General features: G+C 41.6%; 1 protein-coding gene and 1 long non-coding RNA gene across 2 annotated transcripts in view; both read left to right on the top strand.

Annotated features, from left to right (window-relative positions):
• IPMK (inositol polyphosphate multikinase) overlaps positions 1-24,429 on the top strand; it is a 44,515-nt gene that overhangs the window by 1,081 nt on the left and 19,005 nt on the right. The window contains exons 2-3 of the mRNA XM_075759012.1: positions 4,170-4,255; positions 21,102-21,198. Of these exons, the coding sequence (XP_075615127.1) occupies positions 4,170-4,255; positions 21,102-21,198 (183 nt within the window). The remainder of the gene's footprint in view (positions 1-4,169; positions 4,256-21,101; positions 21,199-24,429) is intronic.
• On the top strand, positions 896-4,169 carry LOC142602663 (uncharacterized). Its single transcript, XR_012836424.1, has 2 exons — positions 896-3,508; positions 3,656-4,169. It is a non-coding gene; the product is annotated as an uncharacterized LOC142602663 (long non-coding RNA).

Raw genomic sequence — 24,429 nt, 5'->3', positions numbered from 1 at the left:
CCTTCAGGACGTGTGTCAAAAGTGTGCCTATGGCCACCAAAAACTTCGGCAAAATATTGGTAAGCGATTTACCAATCTGAGGTAACTTCTTAGTTGCTTGTTTATTTGATGGTAAGAGTAAGTCTGAACCAATGGCTATTAAGCTGTCTAATAAGACAAATGTCATAAGGATATAGCATTTTTGAAGCTTGCCTCCGCTAGCTTTAAATTTCTATTTTATTTGTGGGTTGAGGAGTGAGGTGTTGGCCCTTCTGATGAAGGTGCCTTTTAATGTAGGCAGCGGTCAGTGCCAGAGCAGGCGGCCAAGTTAACGTTGCCAAATGGCATTTCTCACCCTTTCAGGACATCAAATTTGGTATAACTCCTGCCTCTGAGCCAAATGTAAGGTATACATCCATTCATCTCTCAGTGTGCCCTTTGAGAGTAGCTATAGCGAGTCTTTTGACTATTGCCTTTGAACCTCGTCAGTAGGAACTGCCTCTGCCGAACTTCATAACCCCTTCAACCGTCAGCAAGTGGAATTACAGCATTAATGGCACTGTGAGTTTGTCTTATCTACAGCCCGCATCCATGGCATGTCTTGCTGCTGATAATCTCCATAGCAAAGTAATTCTTGTCCCTTGCCCCTGCTGCAACCGGTGCAATAAAATGTTGAGGGAGGTGCGTTGGATCGTTGCAGCTGTACTTCTGCCTTGTTGTTCATATAACATGGGGTGGGATCAGGCAAAAAAAGGCTCACTTCAGGGAGAGCCTCACCTTTGGCACGTCAATCTTATCACAGTTGGATTAAGACAACACGGGTGATACATCTTCTGTATTGTGGGTGCAGCTCAAAGGTAAAGCTAGCTCCACTACGTGTAATGAGCAAGACCGAGATTTTCCTGCAGAGGTACCACCTCATTTTAGAAACTGAGTTTTACATTTAAGTGAAGACCAAAGCTGCTCTGGCACTCACAGTTTTCTCATTTTTTGTAACTGAATTTTGGTTTATTTCTTTGCAGATGTTGTGTGTAGGAGTGCAGGTAGTTGAAATGCTAAAGATAGAGGGTCATGTGTAATTCTGCAGTGCTGTTCCCTGTGGTGTCTTTGTTGTGAAGCTAGTGGCCAGATGTTTGGATAGAAGTAGTTGCTAATAGTGCTGGTAAGGAATATCACAGACAATCTGTATGCCAAAACTTTAAGCATGTGTGGGGAGACCAGTGTGTCTTCTACCTTCTCTGTTGCCTTTTTTGCCTTTTCCTACAGTAGTCATCCTTTCTGCTGTTTTCCGTTCTGCCCTTTTCTACCCCATCAAACCTTTAGCATTTTAAAAGCCTAAAGCTATAAAACCAGTATGTCTTTTTGTCAGGATCCCTCTGTTGCAATGCGTACAACATGGCAAACGTACCTTGACTGTTGTACCTGGCTGGTGTTAGTATCTGAACTGTTTACTGACTCAAGCTCAGAGCCTTCCTTGTTCTGCCCAGCTTCCTCCTGCGTGTCACTGCTGTCCTCCACGTTTGACTTCCCTTCTGTCCCCACATACAGACACGCAGAGGCCTTGAAGGGGTCCAAAGTATTTTTTAACTTTTTGCTGTTGTTGTTGTTAAAGTACACCTTAAAATTTCTTTGCCATAGAGTTCCCTCCCTTGTGAATAACCTTTCCATTTTCCCTTTGCTCCCTGCGTCTGTTACCACTTTGCAAAGAACGGGCTCTAGCAGTCTCCCTGCATGCGCGCACGGACTCTCGACATCTGGACATTATGACTGATTTTTTTGTTGCGTGCTGTGTTCAGTAGTGCTTCCTCCAGAACAGAGTAAAGCATGTGTAGTAATAAGGGAACCACGTTGAGTTGTGGTTTAATTCCATAGGCAGGTGGAGGGAGGCAGGAGCTGACGGGATACGCCACCTTATCAGAGAGCCTCCCACAGCTGGCTGTGGTTTGGTGCCTGCACCCACAATGTGCTGGAGGTCCCCAAGCCGTGAGTGGGATTCTGTAGCTAGAGGAGCCGTCTCTTTCGGTGTGACTTGCTCAGTCGTGCAAATCACAAAACTTCTGACTGCTGTTTTTGTTGCAGAGCTTAAGGTGGCACATGCATACTGGGCAGGCCTTATTAGATACCGTCAGAGGACAGAGGATCTTTTCTAAATGTTTGGCGTGTTTGTGTGGAACAGGTTTTGTCTGTAGTTCAGTGAAGCATGTGGATTGGATGTGGTTTGTTTGTTTGTTAAGAAGAATGCGTACATCTATGTTGGCTATTTTTGCAGTAGATTTGAGTTTCAGGTTGCTAGCAAGCTTTGCATGCGGAGCCATGGAGAAATGTTTGTGAGATATTTCACAATTTTAATCTTCTGCTTCTTCAGAAATGTTAAATCGCTTGCTCATATATGAAAACAATACTTCTTATCTGTGCTGAAAAACCCCAGGAACCCCAGAACAAACCCATGACCAGCATCCATATGTTAGTCTAATCTGCAGGTGATGGTATCTCTGGTTGTAGTTGCAGATCAGAGGGAAGGTTATGGAGTTTTCATCTTTGTGGTGAGTGTTGAAACGTGAGTCTGGTTTCCAGGCCTGCCCCAGTCACCACAGTCACAGAGTAGGTGCTCTAGTCTGTCAAGAAATCCAGAGGATGAGGGAACTTTAGGCAAAGTCAGGTTATATTAAACTTTTCAAGTAATGCGTATCAATCCAACAGTGTGTGGGTTCTACTTCTAGGAATATTTGCCTGGTTTTTCTACCTCGTAGATTGTCGTCTTGTCTTATCATCAAAGCCAACACGCAGATTTGGATGAGTATGTGTTATAAAACCTTTTTTAATGTTGCGATTGTTAGCAATTCACATTCAAAACACGGTGGGCAGGGGGAGAAGCTGTTGTTTCTTGCAGATGTTGTGGTAGTCTGCACATTGTTGTGTGGTAATATTTTTCTAGTTCTGGAAAGTATAAAAAAATCTAGCTTTTAGCAGGCGACTTGGCTTGAGAGCTGTTTTACGCAAATTTTTAAAACCACTCTTTGTTCATTGGTACAGCAAACTAATGAAACAACTTTTCGAAGTCTAGTGGCTGTTTTAAAGTAAGTATCTTAGGCTCTAAAGATTTTGTTTAGTTTCCAAGATTGCACAACAGAACCCATTCAGAGATAATACTTTCTAGAAGGTGAGAACACAATTGCTGTTACAACTTCAAACTCTTTTTGGGACACAGAGCTCCTGGCTTGTTTTACTGTGTTTCCTCAAGTGGTAAGCTGAAGATGGAACCTATTTTGGATACGGTTGGCATTTTTACTTCCTTTCTAAACAAAATAAATTACTATCTGAAAAGCTATGAATAAATCCTAGGAGAAAATTTCTTTTCCAGAAGTGAGTTTTTCTTTTTCCCATGCAACTGATGATCTTGAAATTTAGAGCGCATTTCACAGGGATGCACTTACTTTTCTCTATTCTTGCTCATATCCATCTCTTGAGTACCCTCAGATATTCAGTTGCATTTCTTACATGGCTACACAGCAATCTTGCTGACTGGAGAGTCATTAAAGCTGTTTCGGGAGGATATTTTTGGGGTTTTTGGTGCAGGCATGATGAAGATGGTTGCCTGGCTGAGGTGAAATTCTATATCGTGTTATAATTATGGGCAATACAAATAGTAGCATCTGATTAGCGTGGAGTGCTTGAGGGGTGCTACTTCTGGTAATACAGAAGTGCTCTTTCTATGCTACTAGTATAGAAGTAAATTCACAGGACATATATTTCTATTTTAGTTAGTGAGCAATGCATTGAACTTGGTACTAACTCCTTTAACTTCTTGGCATTGTTGGAAAAACAACTTATCAGTTATTTAAAAAGGGAGTGTCTATGTAATCTTCCATAGTTGAATGATTGATTTTTTTTTAATTTTTTTTTTTATTTTTGGGTGGAACTTTTAATGTCAAATCCCAGTACTGTGTTGGCCTTGAGCAGAATTAGACCCCAGAAATCATCTGATGGCTAGAAAAAGAGGAATGCGAGCAAACCTCTGCTAAGGGTTTTGTGTAGGAGCTGCCAATTTCAACTCTACTGTGCACCTACTGAAAGCAGTACAACTGAGCAAACAGACTGTCCCTGATGTGTATTTGCTGTTTCTGGGGAAAAAAATTAATAAAAGCTGTATCTGTTAAAACTAAGCCCTGAAGGAAATGCTCCTCTTCTAGGTATACTGCAGCATCCAGATGGGACTGTCCTGAAGCAGTTGCAGCCACCACCTCGCGGTCCCAGGGAGCAGGAGTTCTACAACAAGGTGAGGGTCGGGCGGCATGGAGCGAGCTGCCTCGCCGCAGTTGAAATGGTGCGTGTGATTTGTGTAGAAGTACGTCCTTATTGTTGCACTTGGGAAAGCACAACCTAAATAGTGGAATGGTAAGTCACTGACAGTCCTTCATGGCATCTGTGTGCTGTCTAGAACTTTCTCCTCTCTACAGGTCTGTCCCCGCACCAGAACTACTTCACTCACAGGATTTAAGCTTGCTTATTTGTTCATGGGACAGCAGGGTTTTCACAGCAGCTAAGATGTTATTGAAAAGCCGTGCATTATCTCCATCTATGATTAAGGGGTGGTATGATTGATCCCATCTTTCTCATGTTGCGGAGTGTCTCAAAATTGGTTGCATCTAAATTTAGCAAGTCTTACACTTCTGTTTAGTCTGGTTTATTGCTAGAAGTATTGCTCTGTTCACTGTATTAAAACTCAGCTCTTTTAAAAAAGTCAATAAAAAGTGAAACTCTCCCGTAGTTTTAACTTTAGTTTGTTGTGTTTTTCCTATTGCTCATCTTCACTTTGCTTTATCAGTAACTTTAGTAACACAAACCAGGAAAGCTGTTGTTTGTTGTCTCATGAGGGTAAGTGCTTTTAGAGCCTCTTTATCTTACCAACCTACCTGCCCGTGATAGTCTGTCACGTGGTTTTTTTTTCTATAGCTGCTTGATGTGTCATCCCTTTCTGTGGCTCGTTAGCTACGAAGAACTGTAGAAATCTTCATGTGGGATGAGAGGAGTCTTGAGACCCTCTTTTTGTTGTTTGGGGTTTGGTTTTTTTTTTATTTTATTTTTCCCCTAGAAGGATATTAATTTTAAGTTACCAAAAGAAGTTATGTATTTTGTGGAAATGTCTCACATTAAAACAGACTAAGCAATGTGCTCTAAGTGAACAATGTGTTTGCATACTAGCATTACTCGATAATTCTCATGATGGGACTGCTAGACAAAACAGCAGCTCTCGAGTTAGTAGGAGCTCAGCAGGAGCCAGTTAAATCTAAATGTAAATATTTTTCTGAGGTTTCTCAGTGACTGTCATTTAGATGAGGTTAGGAAAGATGCAATCCAGCCCGAGTGGTAACTCGTCAGTAGAAGGAGAAAGCTTGAACAGACTCCTTCGAGTGCCAGGCTACTTACTCTTCTGTGAAATCCTGTGGTACAGACATGCTATCATTGTCTCAAGCCAGCGGGTAAGAGGGGTAAGCTTAGCTGTTAACCTTTCACAGCGCAGGCTTTATCACTTTGCCTGTCGCTTAGATTTGCATGACAAGCCCTGAGTAAGACCCTGGGCAAAATCTTTGACAAAAAGAGGTTTGTATCAGTGTGGTTGTTACTATGCCCTGTCACAGTGGAAGAACTTGTGTCTCAGTGCTAGTAACTTGCAAAGTTAGCTGCAATTATGTCTTCTGGGGCCTTGCTGGGTCACTTCCGACACTGAATTTTTTTTGGTTATAAGCCATTTGGGAAAGGTGTTGGGCAATTCTTGAAAAATAATAGAAAAAGGGAAAGGTATATACACAATTAATTGCGGGTGGACTAGAATGCCTTTTTGTGGAAGAAGGGAAGGAGAGCAAATGCCTATACGTTACGTAGGTGAAAGTACAGGAGAAAGGTCTTGGGGATTTGTCGCTTCTCCGTGATTAATACTATCATGTTTGCTCTCAGGCAAGAACCACGTGATGTCGGATAGAGACACCTAAGCACTACATATGGTTGTTACAAGATGAGGATTACTGCGGATTGTGAGGTTCACTGTAAGGAACAGTTTCGTGTACAGCTTGAGCTGATAACAGTAGCTCATTGCTGCCAAGAGGGAAAGGCCTTCTTTCCATTCTTGCCGTTTACCTTGTGCCGTGCTGGTGGTTTTTGGACGTTGGTGAACTGATTTGACTTGCTTTAAAAGACAGCAAAACTTCCTTCTGTTGGTTTTAGTGATTAAACTGATACGCGTTGGGAACAACAGCAAGACTGCCCTGTTTTGGTGACTGAGCTCAACACATCTTGTGATCTGTAATCAAAGAGGCATTATCACCTTGGAGTAGGCTAATGAGCCTCCAGAGAATGGAGGAAGGAGTATTTACCACTCCTTGAGACAAGGGGTTGTTTACAACACAGGTACAGGAGATGGTGAGAAACAGTGCAGAAATGAAACAAGTAAAACAAGACTGATGGATGCCAGGCTGTAGCTTTGTCAGGACTAGACAGCAAGTCCATTGATAAGATCAAACCAGAAGGTTACCCATTCGTGGTAATATGTGGATTAATCATTACTTTTTTTTTTTTTTCATTTCTGCACCTATTTTTCCATATGCACTTACAACTGTTTTGTCTAGCGATACGTAAGTTTTCCTTCCTTTGCATGCTATTGGCCTGAATTAAGATTAGTACCCCAGTACCTGGGCCAGAAACAAGTGGGGTTTTTTACTTACGGGTAAAGGGAACCTCCTCAGCTGAAGTAATTTTAAACCCCTGTAGTTTATGGTAGCAAGAAGATGAACACGTCTCGGTTTCAGCTGCACAAGTCAGCTGGAGAGCAGCTATCACAGGTCTGAGGTGGAAGTGTCTTCCAATAACTACCAGCGACCAGGAAGCGATATTTCATCGTGCAGTCTTGAGTGCTCGTGAGCTGAAGGTTGCAGGGTGTCATGATAGAAGATAGTGAGGCATTAACAGACAGGTTTGAATATAACCCTGGCATATTTAACTTGATACCAGGGTGGTATCAGGTAGGTACTATATCGGGACAAGACAGTCTTTTCTGAAACTGCTGGATTTGCCTTCTGCTGGATGTGTGAACATGACGGAGGGCCATAGTCTGCATCAGCAAATCATCAGATGTTTTTACCCCTGGGCAAACGGTGGTTATTTGCTATTGAGCACAAACCTGAGTGCTGATCAGGAGAGCCCAAATAAAATGAACTTCCGTTTTGGAAGGGAAACTTGAGCAACACGCTGATCTGAAACTGGGATCTACGGGTCACCCTGCTCAGAAGTGGGTGGCAACTGGAAGTTCTGAATAATTTCGCAGGTCTTTGTCAAAGTGGAAAACTGGAAAGAAAATCTCTCCAGTAATTCCTACTCAGACTGCCATTAAATTACCTTTCTGTTTTTCAGCATATTTTCAGTACAGCAGTTTAAAAAATAAACACTGTCTTAATACCGGTAGTCTTTCTTAAGGGATTATTTTGTCAAGTAAACTGAATGTTACCTCTACTACAATAATATGTATCATTCTCTACGGATGGGGAAATGGCTTGCCATGATTCTGTGTTACGAGGGAGGGGAAAAATAGAGTATGACAAGATTATCGTGAATACTTTCTGTGATTAAAATGTAGTAGAACAATGAGCTGTTTGTAGTAATTATTAATAACTGACTATGTATTGCTTAACTTATCACTGGAGTGTGACTTTCCAGTAATGTTCACTTTCTGTTGAGTTCTGTAAATATGAGTAATTATCAAATCAAAATGATAACATTTCAATTTTGTTCCTGCAAACTCCCTTCCTGTACCTGAGGTCATGAACTTCTTACATAGGCTGCATAACCATGGAGTGTTTTACCAGGTCTTCTGATACCCCTATCTGGTTAAATGGTTAGGGTTTTTTTAACCTTGAATAGCTACAAAATACTTTGTTTTCAATAGATATGAGCAGCAAGAGAAGAAGAAGAGAATTGAAGTAAAAGGGTTGTGGTTTTTTAAGGACTATCTAAACTGGTGATCAGTCATTTCCATTTAATGGAAATACTCTGTGAGAACGTGTAGGCGGAGGCGCTCTAAAGGACTGCTTTGAAAGGAGTTTCAGGAGGCAGCAGTATGCAGAGATGTGGAAACAGGAAAATAGTGTTTGAAAATGCAGTATGATATATAATGTAGTAGTGCCCCATTTCCATTAAAGAAAACAAGTTGGTGAAAGGCAGTATGCGTTTATGGTAGGCTGCCTACACATGCATACTAAGAAATCCACAAAAGCAGGCTACTCCTCAGTGCATTTTAGTATTTGGCTTCAGCCTGCTTTATGCCAGGGCGCATTTATATGTGCTGAAATGGTTTGATTTAATTCAGCAGTGTTGGAAGAGGGAAGAAGCCTATCAGCCCTCCTACAGTGATCTCTTCTGGCAGATGATTTGGGAACTGTAAGAAAAGCATCCTTTGAAAAGGTTAGTGCAGTCTCTGTATGAGGTAAAACCTCCCCGCTTAGCTGGGTACAGAGCTCTTGTCTCAAACGTGCCAGGCTGTACCCAAGAGCACTGTGTGCTAACATAACTCACTCTCTTCCTATTTAAGAGCTATCCTCTTCAGCACAGGGTTTTTGTTTTTTTTTTTTTTAATTTGTCATGTTAAGAATGTAGCATTGCAGAAACTACTGTCCTGTTGGTGCCCCGAAGAGGGGGAGGAAGCTGGAATGTCAGGCTTTAAATAGGGCAGCTGCTTTTGTGGGCACAGAAAGATAGAGCTTGGGCTGCAAATATTTAAAACTGAGGGAGACAGGATTTACAGTTGTTGAGGTTACCTTCGTGACTACAGTTTCCTACCAGCTGTGTTTCTAACAGTAAGAGATGGAGTGTTTCTTTCGTTCAACAGAACAGGAGAAGGTCACTGAAATGTGTTGAAATGGCAGCTCTTTCACTTCTGATTTCTGGCATTCACTCGGTTGGACTCTAAACCTCTGTTACTGAGCGTACCTGCTCTGAGCATGGCATACTGAAGTTTTAAAGATTGCTAATGCAGTAGGTAATAAACTGGGATTGGCTTAACAGATCAATAAATGTTCCTGTAAACTTTTATTTGAATTGCCCTTCTGCTCTCCTGTGGTGACAGCGTGATGCTTGGGGTATGAGTAGTACAACTTCCCCCCCTTATTCTGCCTGCCAGAAATTGTCCTGAGAAAGCTCTTGCAGCATTGACAACTTCCAGCGCTTACCTTTTTTAATTTTTCTTCCCCCCCCGCCCCTTGTTTGTTAGTGGCTGTATGTCAGAATAGCTGGTTCTCATCATGTTGCCAAGTCCTAGCTCCGAATAATATACCTGCAATACTATAAGGTTTCCAAGGCTGTTGTATTGCAAGCCTTATCCTAATTCTCAGAATTTTTCGGGGGGGCTGGAATGTAAAGGCGGTCGGGGTTTTCCCAATTGCAGCTCAGCTTTGGCCACCTTCTATCTCTACGCCAGTGCTTGGGAACCAAGGGAGCTGATTCACCCCCCGTACCACTGGGGGAAGATAATTGGGCTAGTCATCTGGCCCTTCTGGATAACAGATCTTCTACCCATTGCCAATTAATGACAACTCTTTTAACTGCTGTAGCAGTCGTCTGAAAGTTCAGGATTCAAGCCCTGCTGAAATATAATATGAATGCAAGGAAGCTGCTACCGCTGTAGATAATAGAAATTGTTTTGGACTCTTGTAACGTGTCCTGAAAACAAAGCCAGGATGTAAGAGACGCAAATAGCTCCAGCATGTAAAAGAGATTTAGGTTAGTTAGATGAGTGTCAGGCACTGAAAAGCTAGGAAGTAATGGTTTCGTGGTTGCCCACACAATTGTTGTTCTGAACTTTTGCTGGATGCATTATAATGCAGCTTTCAATAGGGCAACGACCTGTCTTTCTGTTTTGTTCCCCCTGAAGAATTTACTAACTCGTTTTACAACCTGACATGAGGCAGAATTAGTATAGTTTGTGCAACTTTTGCTGTGTGTCTTGTAACATTCAGTCTTTGAGTTTGTGACCAGAGAATAGCATGTTAGTGAAGGCCAAATTACGTTTATATTCCTGAAGCCATCGTTCCTTGTGCTTATGTCGTTCCAGAGAAGAAACATGGAGGAAGCATGCCAATTTGGACCATTATCAGTAATCTTCTCCTTGCTGTTTTATTTATTTCATCCTCAGTAACCTGCTGCTACTCCTATGCCGTGGCTTTTCATTGCTGCTTGATGCTTTCTTCTTTTTTTTTTTTTCCTATTGTCTAATTTTAATTAGTATTCAAGCAGCTTCAGGCAGTGCAGAAGACTTCTGGTGACTTCCCTCCCCCTCCGTGGCATAAAATCAAGCCAGCAGCCTGAAAAGATGTGTTTTGGCCTGGAAGTTTTTGCATAGAGTTGCAAGAACTGACTCATAAGGCTCAGCCCCCTTTCAGCCCATATAGCACAAATCACGATAAGGCAGCCTGCGTTCTGTAAACTGTTCTCTGCTAGTGACGGAAAAGGAAGGGGACTGGGGAGGCAAAGTACGTCTTGCTTCAGGATGAATTTACCCCATTTTGTAAACTCAGTTAACTGGTTTTGTAGTCTTGACTTAGATGATTATCCTCGACTGAAAAAAGGAGTGGATGGTAGCCATCGTGCTGCTGTTGCATACTAAAAGATCCTTATCCCGTGATCAAGTCTCTAGCTAAGGTTCTGATTTTCAGTCTTGTATGAACAAAGCTTGGAGAAATAGGATACACGGTTCTCTTAACGTCTTATTTTGGGGATGCAATGCCTTGCCCAAACCTTTCATTGCTACCCCGTTCAGAGCTGTAGCTCAATAGCTGGAAAGTTGTTGGGTTTGGTTTTTTTGGCCATGTCTTGGTCTGGTACATCCGGATTTGCTGCATCTCCGGAAGAGGTAGCAGTACCAAAGTAGACAAATTACCTGTTTGCAAACACAGTGAGCGTGTTGTGATACAGTCCATTTCTGCCCTTGGCATCGTTTCTCCTGCTGAGAAACTGTCCAGGAGTGATTCTGTTTTGCTGGGGAAATAAGCAAATTTAAGTTCCCAAATCAGTGTGTGAAATTGCCTCACGGTCTATACTTTAAACCACAAGCCTGGACAGAAGTATTGTAATAAAAGGAAGGACATGTAGTGCTCCTCAGCTAATGAGAAGAAAATGGCTTTTTGACCAAATTGTGAAATACTGGCAGCTTGTATTCGGATCTTTTTCATGTTAGGAGTTGTCTAAGAGGTAAAGGATGAAGTGTAGGTCTAAATCTGCTGAGTTCCTACTGCTGTCCTATAAACACTTTTTTTTTTTTTGTACTTCAGATTGCTATTAAATGACTGAAAGCCTACTGTACCAGGACAGTAAGACTTACAAAGTATGGCAGATTTTTGTGATTCCTGCACTCTGTAGCAAAAACAAGTTTGGAAGGGATGCGCTGTGCATTAGAACGTTGACCTAGAAGGGTCTGGTGAGCATCTGTTCCCTGTGCTCCTTGTATGTCGTGTGTCACAGAGTAAACTACACCCTGCTTTAATAAATCTAAGAAAAAACTCGTAAAAGGAGACAATAAAAGGCCGTTATTGCAATTTGATGCTATCGGGGAACTACTGGGTGGAGTTGGTAACAGACTGAGTAGTCTACAGTCCATGCTATGTAACTAAGCAGGAAGAAAAACCCAATTCTCTTACCAACCTGATTTTGGGGAAAATTCCTTCCCGAGTGTAGATCTGGCTGAAAATAAAGCAAAAATGCACAGTTTTGATGTGCATATCCATGGTACATTAAATTAGGTTAAGTTACAGTACAGTGCTCCTGCGGTGCTAGAGGGTCTTGCAAGCACTAACGTTTTCAGACTGGGTCAAACACTGTTTAAACTTCAGTTATGAATGTTTCAGAATATGGATAAACTTACTAAAGGTATGTTGGTGTTATACGGAAAATACATTGCTTTGTGTATTATAAGTTTATTTAAAAATAAGATAGGGTTGGTGGGCTGCCAGTATGGGATTGAGGAAAGTGTAGGCTGCCTCCTTGAAAGAAAAAGAAAATAAATTCAGTCTCTCAAAATAAGAATTCCAGTTTTCAGATGGGGAGGTAAGGAAAAGCTTGTAGTAGGAGAATATTGCATAAACCCAGGACTCTGTATGTGTGGAAAGACATGTGAATTACCAGTGTATATGGTGGAAAATAATGTAATGTTTAGGTGTCTTCTTGGTCATCCAGGTACCGAATTAACCATAAAAAAAATTAAAAAGTCCAATAAGTATTATGTTGAATGTCCTACTGTGTATACAACGCGCTTGTTAAAATTCCTGTAATACTCAGTAGTTAGGGAGCAATTTGGTAGCAATTATTTTTCAATCTTTGAATATTTATTTTTCTGAGTGTGTGTGTCTATTTTATATATATAGATGTGTGTGTATATATATATATTTATATATATAAAAATCTTCTTGAAGACAAAGCAAATGACTTGGCTCACCATGCCTGAGTGTAACAGAATCTACTTACCCAGGTTTGGTTTTTTCTGCCTTACTAGAACAGACTATGATCAAAGTCTTCCTAAGGTTTCTTAGCATTGTTATTAGTGTTGGTTTTGTTTGTTTTTTTTTTTTTCCCTTATGTTCTAGCACAAATTAGTGCTGTTTTCTGCCTCTATTGCCAATGGTGAGCAATGGGTTATTACAAACCAGCTATTTTGATGTGAATGTATCTTATCTAACAACTGAAACCCCCTCTACTTGGGTAGAAAACATTAGAATGGCTTTTGGGCTGTTAGTTTTAGTGCTTGTGGAAGGAGCCATTGCATACTTTCCCAGAATCATAAGCCATCAACTAAAATTCCTATTAGTAGGTGCCGTTCTTCTCTGTCCGTTTTAAAAAAAAAAAATATATAAAAAATTTATTACTACCTGCCTCTGTCTTGGCAAGTGTTCTCATCACAAAGCAGAGCCTGTTGCCTGCAGAGGAGCTTTATTTGTAGAAACTTAGGACTATAAATCTGACATAACATTTGCAGGGTAGCCCTTGAAATGACCAATTTGGAGACCCAGCTGCAGGTGGGAGTTGAGTATTCTGCATTAAGGGGTAGGGTATAGTAGGAGGTGGTAAAATACATAGTTGCTGGCAAAAAGCCAATAATTTAGATGAAGAAAATTGTCAAAATTAAGGGGAACACAAGCAAGTGTTTTTAAAGGAAGGTAAAGACATTATTTTAAGCATTTCAGAGGTACTGATGGCAGATGTACTGAAATGGCAGTTTAAACGGAGTGCCTTGGCCTGGTGTCATGAGGTGAGCCAGCTCGGGGTGCTCAGCAGGCTGCAGGACCAGCTGGATGCTGACATTGCTGCAGGGGATGGGATGAAAATGTGTGTGGGACTGTGGTAGCCCTGGCTCGGGTTGACTTAAACTACAGCAAAGCTGCACCTTTAGGGTAATGCTGCAGTAGATTTTTTTTTTGTGAGGGCTGCCTCTTGCAGTATTAGGAAAAAACCAACCCAACATATGTCTGTCAGGATTTGGTTCCCCTTTCTGTCTCTCTGAAATGTAAAATTAAGTTTTGCCTGTTTAACTGCTTCAGGGTTCCTCCCACCCCTTGTTCTCTCTCACTCCCTAGCTCGAATCTTCAGCTGTGATCAGATAGCTTTCCAGAAACAGAGAGTAATGCTTATTAATGTTCTCTGAAAGAGGGACAGCCATACTGGCTTATTTTTGCCTTTTGTCTTATTGTTCTACCATTTCATTTTTCTTTCAGTAATTTCAGTGATAATTTAAGCTTGAACTCTTGAGTGGTTGGAGTAACTGGAAAAAAAAAATCAGAAAGTTTGTATGAAAACATTCTGGCTGCTGTCTTTCTTTAATGTGCTTTTGCATCTGTGAGGATTTGGATGTGTCAAGGTGGTGGTTTCTGACCAGGTCTGTGTCTTCCCGTAAAATGCTAAGCAGTATTTGTGTTGCACCACTTCGTGCACTGCAGTAACAGCTGTCTTTTGGCACAGTAGTAGTAAAGATAGATGAGAAAACTGGATGTACTGTAGTTCTTCAAGGGAGGTATGAATTGCCAAAGTGACTTGACTTTTTTTGCCTTGAAATTTGCTGGATCTGGCCGCTAGTTACTTGAGTTTTTGCAGTGGGGTAACTTCAGGACAGGGTCATTGCAGCTCTGTTGGGTCAATGGTCAGTGTTGTCAAACTAAGAAGGAAGAGTAAAAATGGGAGAAAAAGTATTTAGTGTGTTTCAATTTTAACTTCCTTATCATATGACCAATGATAGTATGTCTTAACCATTTTTTTAGGCTATGTTCTCTTTATTTTGGCCTCTTAAGTGAGAGTACCAAACGTGAACTCTGCTCCAGCCTGTTGTACATGCATGTTGACATAACTGAACCAAAGAAATGTAGATTCTGGAGTAGAGACCTCGATGTGCAATTTGCCATGTACTTTTGAATTATATTCACCTAAGAGTCTCATAACCTACTTAGGAGGCTGCTTAGCAGGTGTTAACAATCACCTACACTTTCCTGGGTATCTTCTTTAAGAATTTTTTTTTTTTTTAAGAAAAAGATGAATCAGCTTGTGGTGCCTGGGGGATCAGGCTTTGTTGCACACTGTTGTGGTTTTGCCCCGACCAGCAGCTAAGTACCACGTAGCCACTCACCCTCAGCGGGATGGGGGAGAGAATCGGAAGAGTAAAAGTGAGAAAACTTGTGGGTTGAGATAAAGACAGTTTAATAGGTAAAGCAAAAGCCACACACACAAGCAAAGCAAACCAAGGAATTCGTTTCCCGCTTCCCATTGGCAGGCAGGTGTTCAGCCATCTCCAGGAAAGCAGGGCTCCATCACATGTAATGGTGACTTGGGAAGACAAACGCCATCACTCTGAACATCCCATTCTTCCTTCTTATTCCTCCAACTTTATATGCTAAGCATGACATCATATGGTATGGGATATCCCTTTGGTCATTGAGGTCAGCTGTCCCAGCTGTGTCCCCTCCCAGCTCCTTGTGCACCCTCAGCCTACTCACTGGTGGGGTGAGAAGCAGAAGAGGCCTTGACTCTGTGTAAGCACTGCTCAGCAATAACTAAAACATCCCTGTGTTATCAACACTGTTTTCAGCACAAATCCAAACCAGAACCCCATACTAGCTACTGTGAAGAAAATTAACCCAACCAAAACCAGCATGCACATCCTGAAAGAAGAGAGCTCTTTGAAGTCAAAGGTAATTCAAGTTCATTGAAGCCTCCAGCTCCTACTCAGTTGAAGCTGAACATAACGTCTGATTGTGCTAGTGAGTTGTGAACCCAGAAGAGACTGAAGGGCAAGAGGAAGCTCAGTTCTGTGGCAAGAAACTTGTGATGAAACACGATCTCTATTTTTGCAATTTTGACCAAGAAGGCGGCCCTGATGCCCGCTACCCTGCTCTGTGCTCAGCTGGATGGCTTGCAGCAATTGTAGGGGTCTGTGGGTAAAGTAAATAATTTAAACTTGCTTTGTTGTTAATCTTTAGTTGCCCAGGAATCTTGTGGGATGAAAGACAAGATGGGAGTTTGCTGTCTTGTGAAGAGGAAACCAACCCTTTTCTGCTTGTGATGGGGTAGGCTCAGGTGCCTGCTTAGGTCTTTCAAAATACTTGACTGCCTTGCCTCTGTTGGAAGTGGTGATTGGAAAGAAAGAGGGACTGGGTGATCTGTTTCTACCCAACTTGCCGCAGATGGTGCCTGCAGCTCTTCGCTGTCGGCTCCGCAGTGGTGTTTGTTCAGCGCTGCTGTCGGTGGCTGTGCCTGACTGCTGCCTTTTTGGTTGCTTCTGGCTGCTCAAGTTTGGAAGCTCTGACACATCCTCAGAAATGGGTCAGGGTTTGCTTTGCCTCTTGTAAAGATAATTCCATGCCTGGGGCTGCAAATCTTGCTAGAGTCAGCCTAAATTTGGCTATATAAAACATGTGGAAGTGGATAAAATAAGAGCTACTGGTTTTTTGGCATTGTTAGAGAATGACTGGTTGATAAACATGACCAAATAAGTATCTCTTTGGGAGATTTTTGAAGCTTATTTTCACAGCCTTCATTTTTTGGAAGGGAGGATGGCAATGTCCTTGCTAGAATTTATTTTTTCCCCGATTCCTGGAAGAAGGATATGATTGTCGCAAGTGTGCGCCATTCTTTCTTGAAAATCCATTAACGTGATCGGATTGTGGGGATATATCCTGATTTAAGTGGGTTTTTTGTCTTTCTGTAGCTATGGTCAGTGAGAATAATGATGACAATCTCATGTATAGTACAACTATATATTGGATAGTAAAATAAGCAGTTCAGTATAATAGCATTTAGTATAATAGCATTCGCAAATATGTAAATTTTGGAATTACTCTGGTATCAGATATTTTGAATATAAGCAGAGCTGGCTCGATTCCAGTCATATTTGTGGAAACAAATACTGCGGATGCTCGCAAGTCAAAACATGGTGGTACTAATTTGAAAAAGAAGGAAGGGCTGTTTGAGTTGTAGAACCAAGCAGTTATGAATTGCTCAAATCACAGCTGCTGTTTTAACCTCTTTTTTTTTTTTTTTTTTTTTTTTGGTCCTTGTACCTGCCTGGTGTAACTGGGTGATGTAGGAGTCCGAAGGGAAATGCGGTGTGCGCTCAGGTAATTAAAATCTGTAATATAATGCGTGCACATTGGGAGACAGAATTAAGGTTGCACTATCATCTGTAAATCTTGCATTTGCTAATTTGAGCACATTAACTGCTCCCCACCCCTCAAGAGCCCCCCCCAAAACCAGACTGGAAACTGAACTCTCTGCCTGATGTTGGCAGCTGGTTGTGTATCCTGCGACTGTCCAGGCAGTGCTGCTGCCTTTAGGAACAATTTATGATAGCCGACAACAAGAAAAGGTAATGCTTCAGACTGATATGCTTACTCTGACATTTAAAGTTTCTTACTCAAGTAGCTTTAAAACAAATGCAAATTTAAAATACATAAGAATTGATTTAAAAGAATATATACTTTAGAAGATGTTCTTTAGACTACGTTTCTGTCAAAGCGGTATTTTTTCATCAGGACAATTGAAGATGGGTCTGTACTGCCAGAACTAGTTTCCTGTTGAAATTTAAACCTTTGTTTTTACCCTCCCTCTGTCATTTATGTGATTAGCTAGTCTTTAGACCCACCCCCCCCGCCCCCCCCCCCCCCCAAATGTCATGCTGCCTTAAATAGAGAAGAGAACATTCCCATTTGCCTAAGCAGCCCGTTTGTATTAAAAAACAGATGAATCTGTTTGGATCAGATTTACCAAAACAAACAGAGTGTACTTTGGATTAAAAACTAAGAAATGGTAAATTTGCCTCGGAATTAAAAAATCCTGAGTACTGGAAATTATTACTTCATGGTGTCTGTTAGACTATCTGAGCTGCCACAGGACATATCTGGGGCATATTCTTCCTATGAGTTAGTTGTTGTGATTTGTAATGGTCGTGTTGTGAGCCCTCCAAATGTCAGCATCCTGTTTACTTGCTTTTAAGCCCAACAGTTATTAACATTTTATGTTTCCAGTTTGCGCTATTGGAAGAATGTAGCCTGTGATGTGTAGAATGAATACCTCCCCTGGCTGAGCTGACACCAAATTGTTTTGCAGTTCTTGATTGGTTGGATGAAGACGTACAGTTACTGGTAAAGCAGAAATAACTTATTTTTGTCAGTGTATACTGGAGAAATGGACTTGTTGTTACATTAAAAAAAAAAAAAAAGCACGGCTGCTTGAAATGAAATTGGAATATTGCTGATATAAGTAAAGATATAATGGTTTATTTCCAAAGGTTGTTCTGGGGTAAGTGATAACCTATCTCTTCCATGAGGTTTCCAGCAATATCAGTAGTGATACCTTCTGGGGCACGAGGTGCACGGTTTATTGCCTGTGTAATTTTAGGGATGGTTTTGTCACGTATACATTTATATTTGGCATTCTGAATGACATCTAAATGTGTAGCTTGCTACCAGGTTCTATGAAATGCAAGAAATGCCCACGGCATGGGTGCCGTTTACGAGGCCCCTCTCTAATGAGCAGAAGTGGTTCTCTCCTGTATAGAAGTGAGCATAATTCATGAAATGTCTGGCTTTGTTGCTTTGCCCACACCAAATGACTTCCTCTGATCTTTATTAACTGAGTGCTTATTCTTGTTTGACGTGCAAATACAATACGGGCTGAGATTGAGGTCTATATTAAGGTCAAATAAGTGCTTTGTATATGTTACATCAAACTTGAGGGGAGTTTATTGCTGTTTCTGGGAGCAAGATAACTTCTTGAGAGACGGCAGTAGTGTACTTGGTTCTGTTATGCTGAAGTAATGATACTGAACAATGTATTACTGTGAGCTTTGTCTCAGTTTAAAATGTCTTATATCAGTGTATTAAAGGGTAAACTACTTGGAAGATGCCACTCCTGGAGCTCTTTTCCCTATTTGGCCTGGACTTTGGGCTTTTACACCCTATTATAAATTATCTGAATATCTTTATTGTATCCTACTATTTGAAATACACAGGAGCATACTCGTAGTTGCTAATTTAATCACCTAATGTTGGTGATTAAACAGTAAGCCAAAGCAAGAGTACTGTCTCTCTTTAAAAAATGGAAGTGGTCTCCTGCCATGTCACTTTCTCAGAATCTTTTTGCCAATAAATTAAGCAAATGAGTTCTTAGTATGTTTGCCTGTTTTTCTTCCAGTTGCATTTGGTGCTTCTCCTCCTTGTCTGCTGCACTTGCTTCCATCTCTCTCCTCTTTGTCCTGTCCTTGCTCCCACGTAAAGGCTGCGATACTGCATGATTGTTGCTGCTGCTCAGATCTGCTTAAATTCACCTGGGAAAAGAGTACTTGTGCTGGGTGCAATGCAGTTTCCTGTCTTGGCTGTGAGGTGCTATGATAATGAACTACCACAGTAAGCAAAAATTGAGTTTGTACTACTTGTCTGAAAATACCCTTGACATGAAGTAATTCATCAGTCAGTGCTCGGAGTCCTGGCCCAGAAACAGCCGTCTGTATGGTGAGGAACAGTGAACTCTCTTATAAATACAGCAGTGGATGGGTCTGTGCCTCAGCATCTGCGTGGTGCTAATCTTTCTCTCTCTTCTCTCCCTCCCTTAATTTATTTATTTATTTTTTTTCATCTTTGAGCTAGTAAGATCAAGGTACATTGCAGTGTTCTAGGGAAAGCACTGTCTTCTGCTGGCAACATCTGAGGCTCAGCAAAGAAATGTTGCATAAATAAAAATAAACAGCAGCCACTGATCCCAGGGACGAGCAAGGGTTTTTGTCTCAGAGCAGAAGAATATCAGCATACCGACTTGTGTTAACACGGAGGAAAAATAGGCCTAGACGCACAATTACCTGTAGTCCTCAGAGGTCATGCCAGCTTGTGTGAAAGGAGATTGGTGCCCTGTGATGTGACACTGTGACTTGTAAGATACACACCCAGCAGCTTTTGTATGCTTAAGGTAGCAATAGCAGCGGTAGAGGGTGTGGCGGTAGGTGTCTGTCACCGTTTTGCATCACACTGTGCACATATTTGTGTGGTTTGAACTTTGGGGATTCAGCCCCTTCCTTAGGATCTTTAAACTGGAGCTCAGACCATGAGCTAGTTAAAAGAATGAGTCAAATTAAATGCTCTAGGGTAAAGTCAGTGTGGATTTGGTTGTTATCACCTTTTCAGTCGCTGGCATGAAGGTGTTAGAATTGTGGCTGGTACAAGAGAGCCCCAGATTAGATGTGCCTAAAGGGCTATGGAACAACGCCGTGCGTTTGAAGCACACTGGTGATTTGAGTTTGCACGGTTTGAGCTTTCTGTGATGAAACCTAAATTTAGCACAAACCTGCATTGACTAATTTTAACATTCTGCTGTTGCAGGAGGCTCTGTCTAGAGTTACACGACATCGGTGATCGTAGCCGAGGCTTGCCTTGATGCTCTAAAATAGTAGCTGGACTTCAGGGCTGGGGTTTTTTCCCCTCTAGATGTATTAATACTACAACGTTAAGGGCATGTATTTTGCGATACCTACTCTGAGCAACGAGCTGAGCCAACTCTGCAGAGCCCTGTTGACACCTTAAATAATTTTTTGCATTGCTTCTGACTTTGCAGTGGGCTCTGTCGCTCCTGTGCATTGCGTACTGAAGTGAAAGCAGAATCATTAGCTTGTCCCGGTCACTCGTGTGCAGTGTCTGTGGGTATTGCTGTGCAGCCGCCGCAGGGCTGAGGGACAGGACGTGAGTCTGATAGCATCAGAACCGGGATAGCTGCAAGGGCATTAGGATGAGATGGTACGCAATAATAATCATTGTAACCTGTATTTGTGTGGATATAGATCTTTTAATCTGCAAACCGTGTTGAACTGCGCTGTAGGCAATCCCCTACGTCTGTAACTAGACCTTCAGGCAAGGGGGGGGGGAAATCTGGTGAAGGGAACGGTTTTGGAAACCCTCCTAACAATAACACTGCAAACTAGTGACAGTCATGCGATTCTGTAGCAGATAGTATCCAAGGCTTTGTTTTAATTCCGCAAAGAATTACTCCTTCAGGAATATAAGCCAGCTGCTGTTCCCAAACTGTTCTTGTTTTTCTTACAGAAGTTGAAAAAAAAAATGTTGAAAGCACTAAAGCAAATGATAACAAATATATTTAAATTGTGCATTGTCTGCGTGATGTAGTTACAAGATGAGTTGATTTAGAGGAAATACTATCCAGTCTGAGCATGTATACTTTACCTGGTATAACTTAAAAAGCTTCGGATATATGATAACGATGTAGTAATCCTATACAGTCTTGGATCCGGGATGGGAAAACACCCTTTTTGCTAAACAGACTTTGATGCTAGCAATTATAGTTTAGATTTTTATTCAAGTTAACCCATACATTATTCTTAGAGTTGATTCATCTTTCCCACTTTAAAATTTGAAAGGATATCACTTGTTTATGTTGGACTGTGATAATTATCCTCTTCATCTTGTAGGTTTTTTAAATGCAAAGTAGAAATCTTAAACATATGAAAATAAAGGCTGTAAGAAATTGTAACTATGGGACAATTGGAAGTATAAAGTGAATGTTTTAAACTGATGATCTCTCCACCCCTCCCTAATTTATTTCAGGTTTATGACTCTGACTGTTGCGACAGCATTCTTCTGGAGCTGCGGGAATATCTGCCAAAATACTTCGGTGTCTGGTCACCACCTACTGCACCAAATGGTACTGTTCTAATTTTATCTGTTAATCCAAACCCCCTGGAAAAATCTTCTGGAGACTGATTTTTGGCAGTTGGGAGCTCCGTAGGGGTTTTTTTTGGTTGTGTTTTGTAACCCACTAACGTTCCCTCTAACAACTGGTTCCAGTTTGCAGTCCTCTGGCTGGAAAAGGTTTTTTGGGGCCTTCCTCCCAGGGCAGATGGGGCACGTGTGGCCGTTTTGTATGGCAAACTTTTCCCGAGTATATTGCCCCGGAGCTGCTGCTGTGGTGTGGCTCATGTCGGAGAAGTGGACTGGTTGCGTGTTTATGTCTGGTTGGGCCATCAGAGCAAGAGGCAGGCGCTGTGTGGGGGTGTAAGGAAGAAAAAAATGTATAGGCTGGGGCTTAAGCGGAGGCGTTCAACGTGGAGTCTGCTGCTGGGTTTCCAGAGGTCAGATCCCATCGCCGTGCCGTATCATACAAAGCACTTCAGCAGGTACCTTGCCGGGGAGCTCTGCTCAGCATCCTCTGTTACTGGTTTGAATGGAACAAGGCTCTGGTATCATAACTTTGTGTTTGTATAACAGGTTAGGAGTCAGGAAGAAAAAGGTATTTTGGGAGGACAATTGGAAGATTGTCTCTTGGAGAGAAAATAGATATTGATGTATTTAAAACAGAAACTAGTTTTTCTTTTGGGGGCTTTCCCTATTCACACTGGGGACATAGAGCTTCTGGAACACGCAGAAACCAAAGGATGCCATCGAGTCTATTTAAATACATGAGCACCAAAACTAGATGCTGTAATATAACTCTGTCGTCTTTTGCTTATGCTGCCACTTGATAAACTTCTTTTCCAAAAAGAGTAGTAAGACAGTGTCCAAAGACAGTGTTTAAACTCTGCAAAAAGAAACGCAAGGAGGATTGTGGTAGTACCCAGCACTTCCTTGGCTCGGATTTGCTTTCACTCTCTCATTTTGGCACTAATTCAAACAGCTCTACCGGCGCTATCTTTTTCCTTCCCTCATCATTTTGTGCGTGTCATGGAGCTCACTTAACGTCCCTTCCAAATTGCAAATCAATTTTTTCTATTCACAGTAGGGTCTTAAGATGTAAAAATATGTGGTCTAGCCAAGATATAGTAATTCAACGCTTCCCTAGTTTACTTTGGGAATTCACTAGCACTGTGCACCATGGGGCCGAATTTTGGCAGGTCTCCACCAGTAGTCCAGACATAGCCAGTAGGAATAACTGTTTAAAGGAAGAGTAACTTTTGATTTTTGTTTGTTTTGCTTCTTGAAAAGACTGTGCACTGTCAGGAGCCCTCTTCGTAGAAAGCTATGGCGGGGGTTCAAACAAAACATTCCGTTGCCATCTCGGTTATCTGTAGTATTAATGAGTTTTGTGTAGTCCTGATAGCAATCAGATACATGATGATGGAGCTTAACAAACGCATGCGTGCTGGATACATCCAAAGCTAAGGAGGCAGCCGTTCAGGTTGGAAGTCAGCTGTGGTTTAGCAAGTATTTGCAAATGCAGTTTTACTAATGCCAGATGTGAAGGAAAACCTCTGCGATGCATTTGTGTGTGTGCATCGGTGCTTGGCACCAGAGGTGAAAAGAATCAGCACTGTTGCATTTAGGCTGCATGAAAAAGTAGGAAAACAAGTTTAGAAAAATAGGAAGAGGGGAAGTAACCACACAGGAGGGACATGGAGAGGCTATTTTGGGGAGATTGGGGATGGGTTTGTTACCTGTCCCCCCAAATTAGCTGTGGATTAAGCTTTGGTTCAAAACATTGAACGATATGCTTAGCTGCTGTGGTGTGTCCCAGTGACATTAGATGAGGGAATCTAGCTGCTAGATAGGTATCTAGTTCTTAAACATAGATGGAGGATGTATTTGTAGGTTTTTGCAGTCTTGACCTGGGAAGCCTGACCTTTCCTTTGGCAGTCACTGCTCTACAGACACTGGGGACACAGCTCCATACAGCCTCTGAGTAGTGAACCCAATAATTCCATATTGTTGCTAAATTGGACATAAGTGACTTCTAAAAAACCAAAAATTAAATTAAACAATCTATCACTTGCCAAACTCTGCTTGCTGTATGTTCTGAACTGTTCTAAGGGGGGGGGGGGTGTGTGTGTGTGCGCGTGTGTAGAACAACAGCTTACCTGCTTTGCCAGGGCACAGTGGGGATGGCCATTGGTGTCCGTGTTTCATATAAAGTTCTTTTATTTATGGGATAAGGAAGACAGAGAGCTCTTTGGGGAATGGTGTCTTGTACGTGTAGCATCATAGTTGTTATCTTGGGTAGAGGATTGAGAGTTTTAGCAGATTTGTACAAACACGAAGAGAAAGGCTTGTGGTAGACAAAAAAACAGAGTAACTTAATGTAGGACCACTCTGAACTTGATCTGTGACTGTCTCTGAGTTTGCATGTGACAGGTAAGCAGGAACTGCGGTGGGTAAGGTGGGGAACACGAGGAGTTTCTTTTCTTAGAGAAATATTTAGGGAGAAGCATCAGTCTTCTATGCTGAAAATGTAGATGAGTGGATGAAGTTGCTAGCTAAAAGGGGTGAAATGTGTTAAGTGTAAATGAGAATATAGGAAGTGTGACAGAAAAGATGGACTGATATTCCCAGTATCAATAAAATTTGTAAAATAACTGTCCTGTTATGCTGAAATAGCATACCTGCTACTACCACACAGAAGATGGAGTTAGAGGTGGATGCCACTCCGTCTCCCTAAGCCAATCTAAAATTGGATTGAGACTAAATTTAAGTTGGACTTTGGGTTCACTGGCATTGTGGGCATTTGGACTTTATTAATAAAGTGGAAAAGTTGCTATAAAGATGTAGGAGCCATGTTAAGCTTTTTATATCTCCTTCTGAGAGTTGTGGGGTTTGCTGCTGGCTTGTTGCCCCTGCTTATTTTTTTCCTAAGTGACGTTGCTGCTGCTCATTTCACACTACGCTCTAATTTTTGTTGCCTAAACTGAGACCAGGGTGAATCAATATAAGCCAGCTTCAAAACTTTTTCTTCCCTTGTTGCTGGTAGCAACTGAGGCTTTTCCGTGCATATTCATTTGTTTTGAGAGATGTCTTGTAAGTTATGAGAAGAAGTCAGATGCCTCGAGTTATTTTGTCACTTCTGATTCCAGTGAGGACTGAATGCATCAGCACGTACGTGCTGAAGTCTGCAGTGGTTCATGCCATGCATACTTGCTGAATCTTGGTGGTCTTTCGGTTTGCCTCC

Source organism: Balearica regulorum, chromosome 7 (genome assembly GCF_011004875.1).
Source record: "Balearica regulorum gibbericeps isolate bBalReg1 chromosome 7, bBalReg1.pri, whole genome shotgun sequence".
In the NCBI taxonomy this organism is placed as follows: domain Eukaryota; kingdom Metazoa; phylum Chordata; class Aves; order Gruiformes; family Gruidae; genus Balearica; species Balearica regulorum.
Note: the sequence above shows the minus strand (reverse complement) of the source record. Positions and strands in the feature narration are given on the sequence as shown.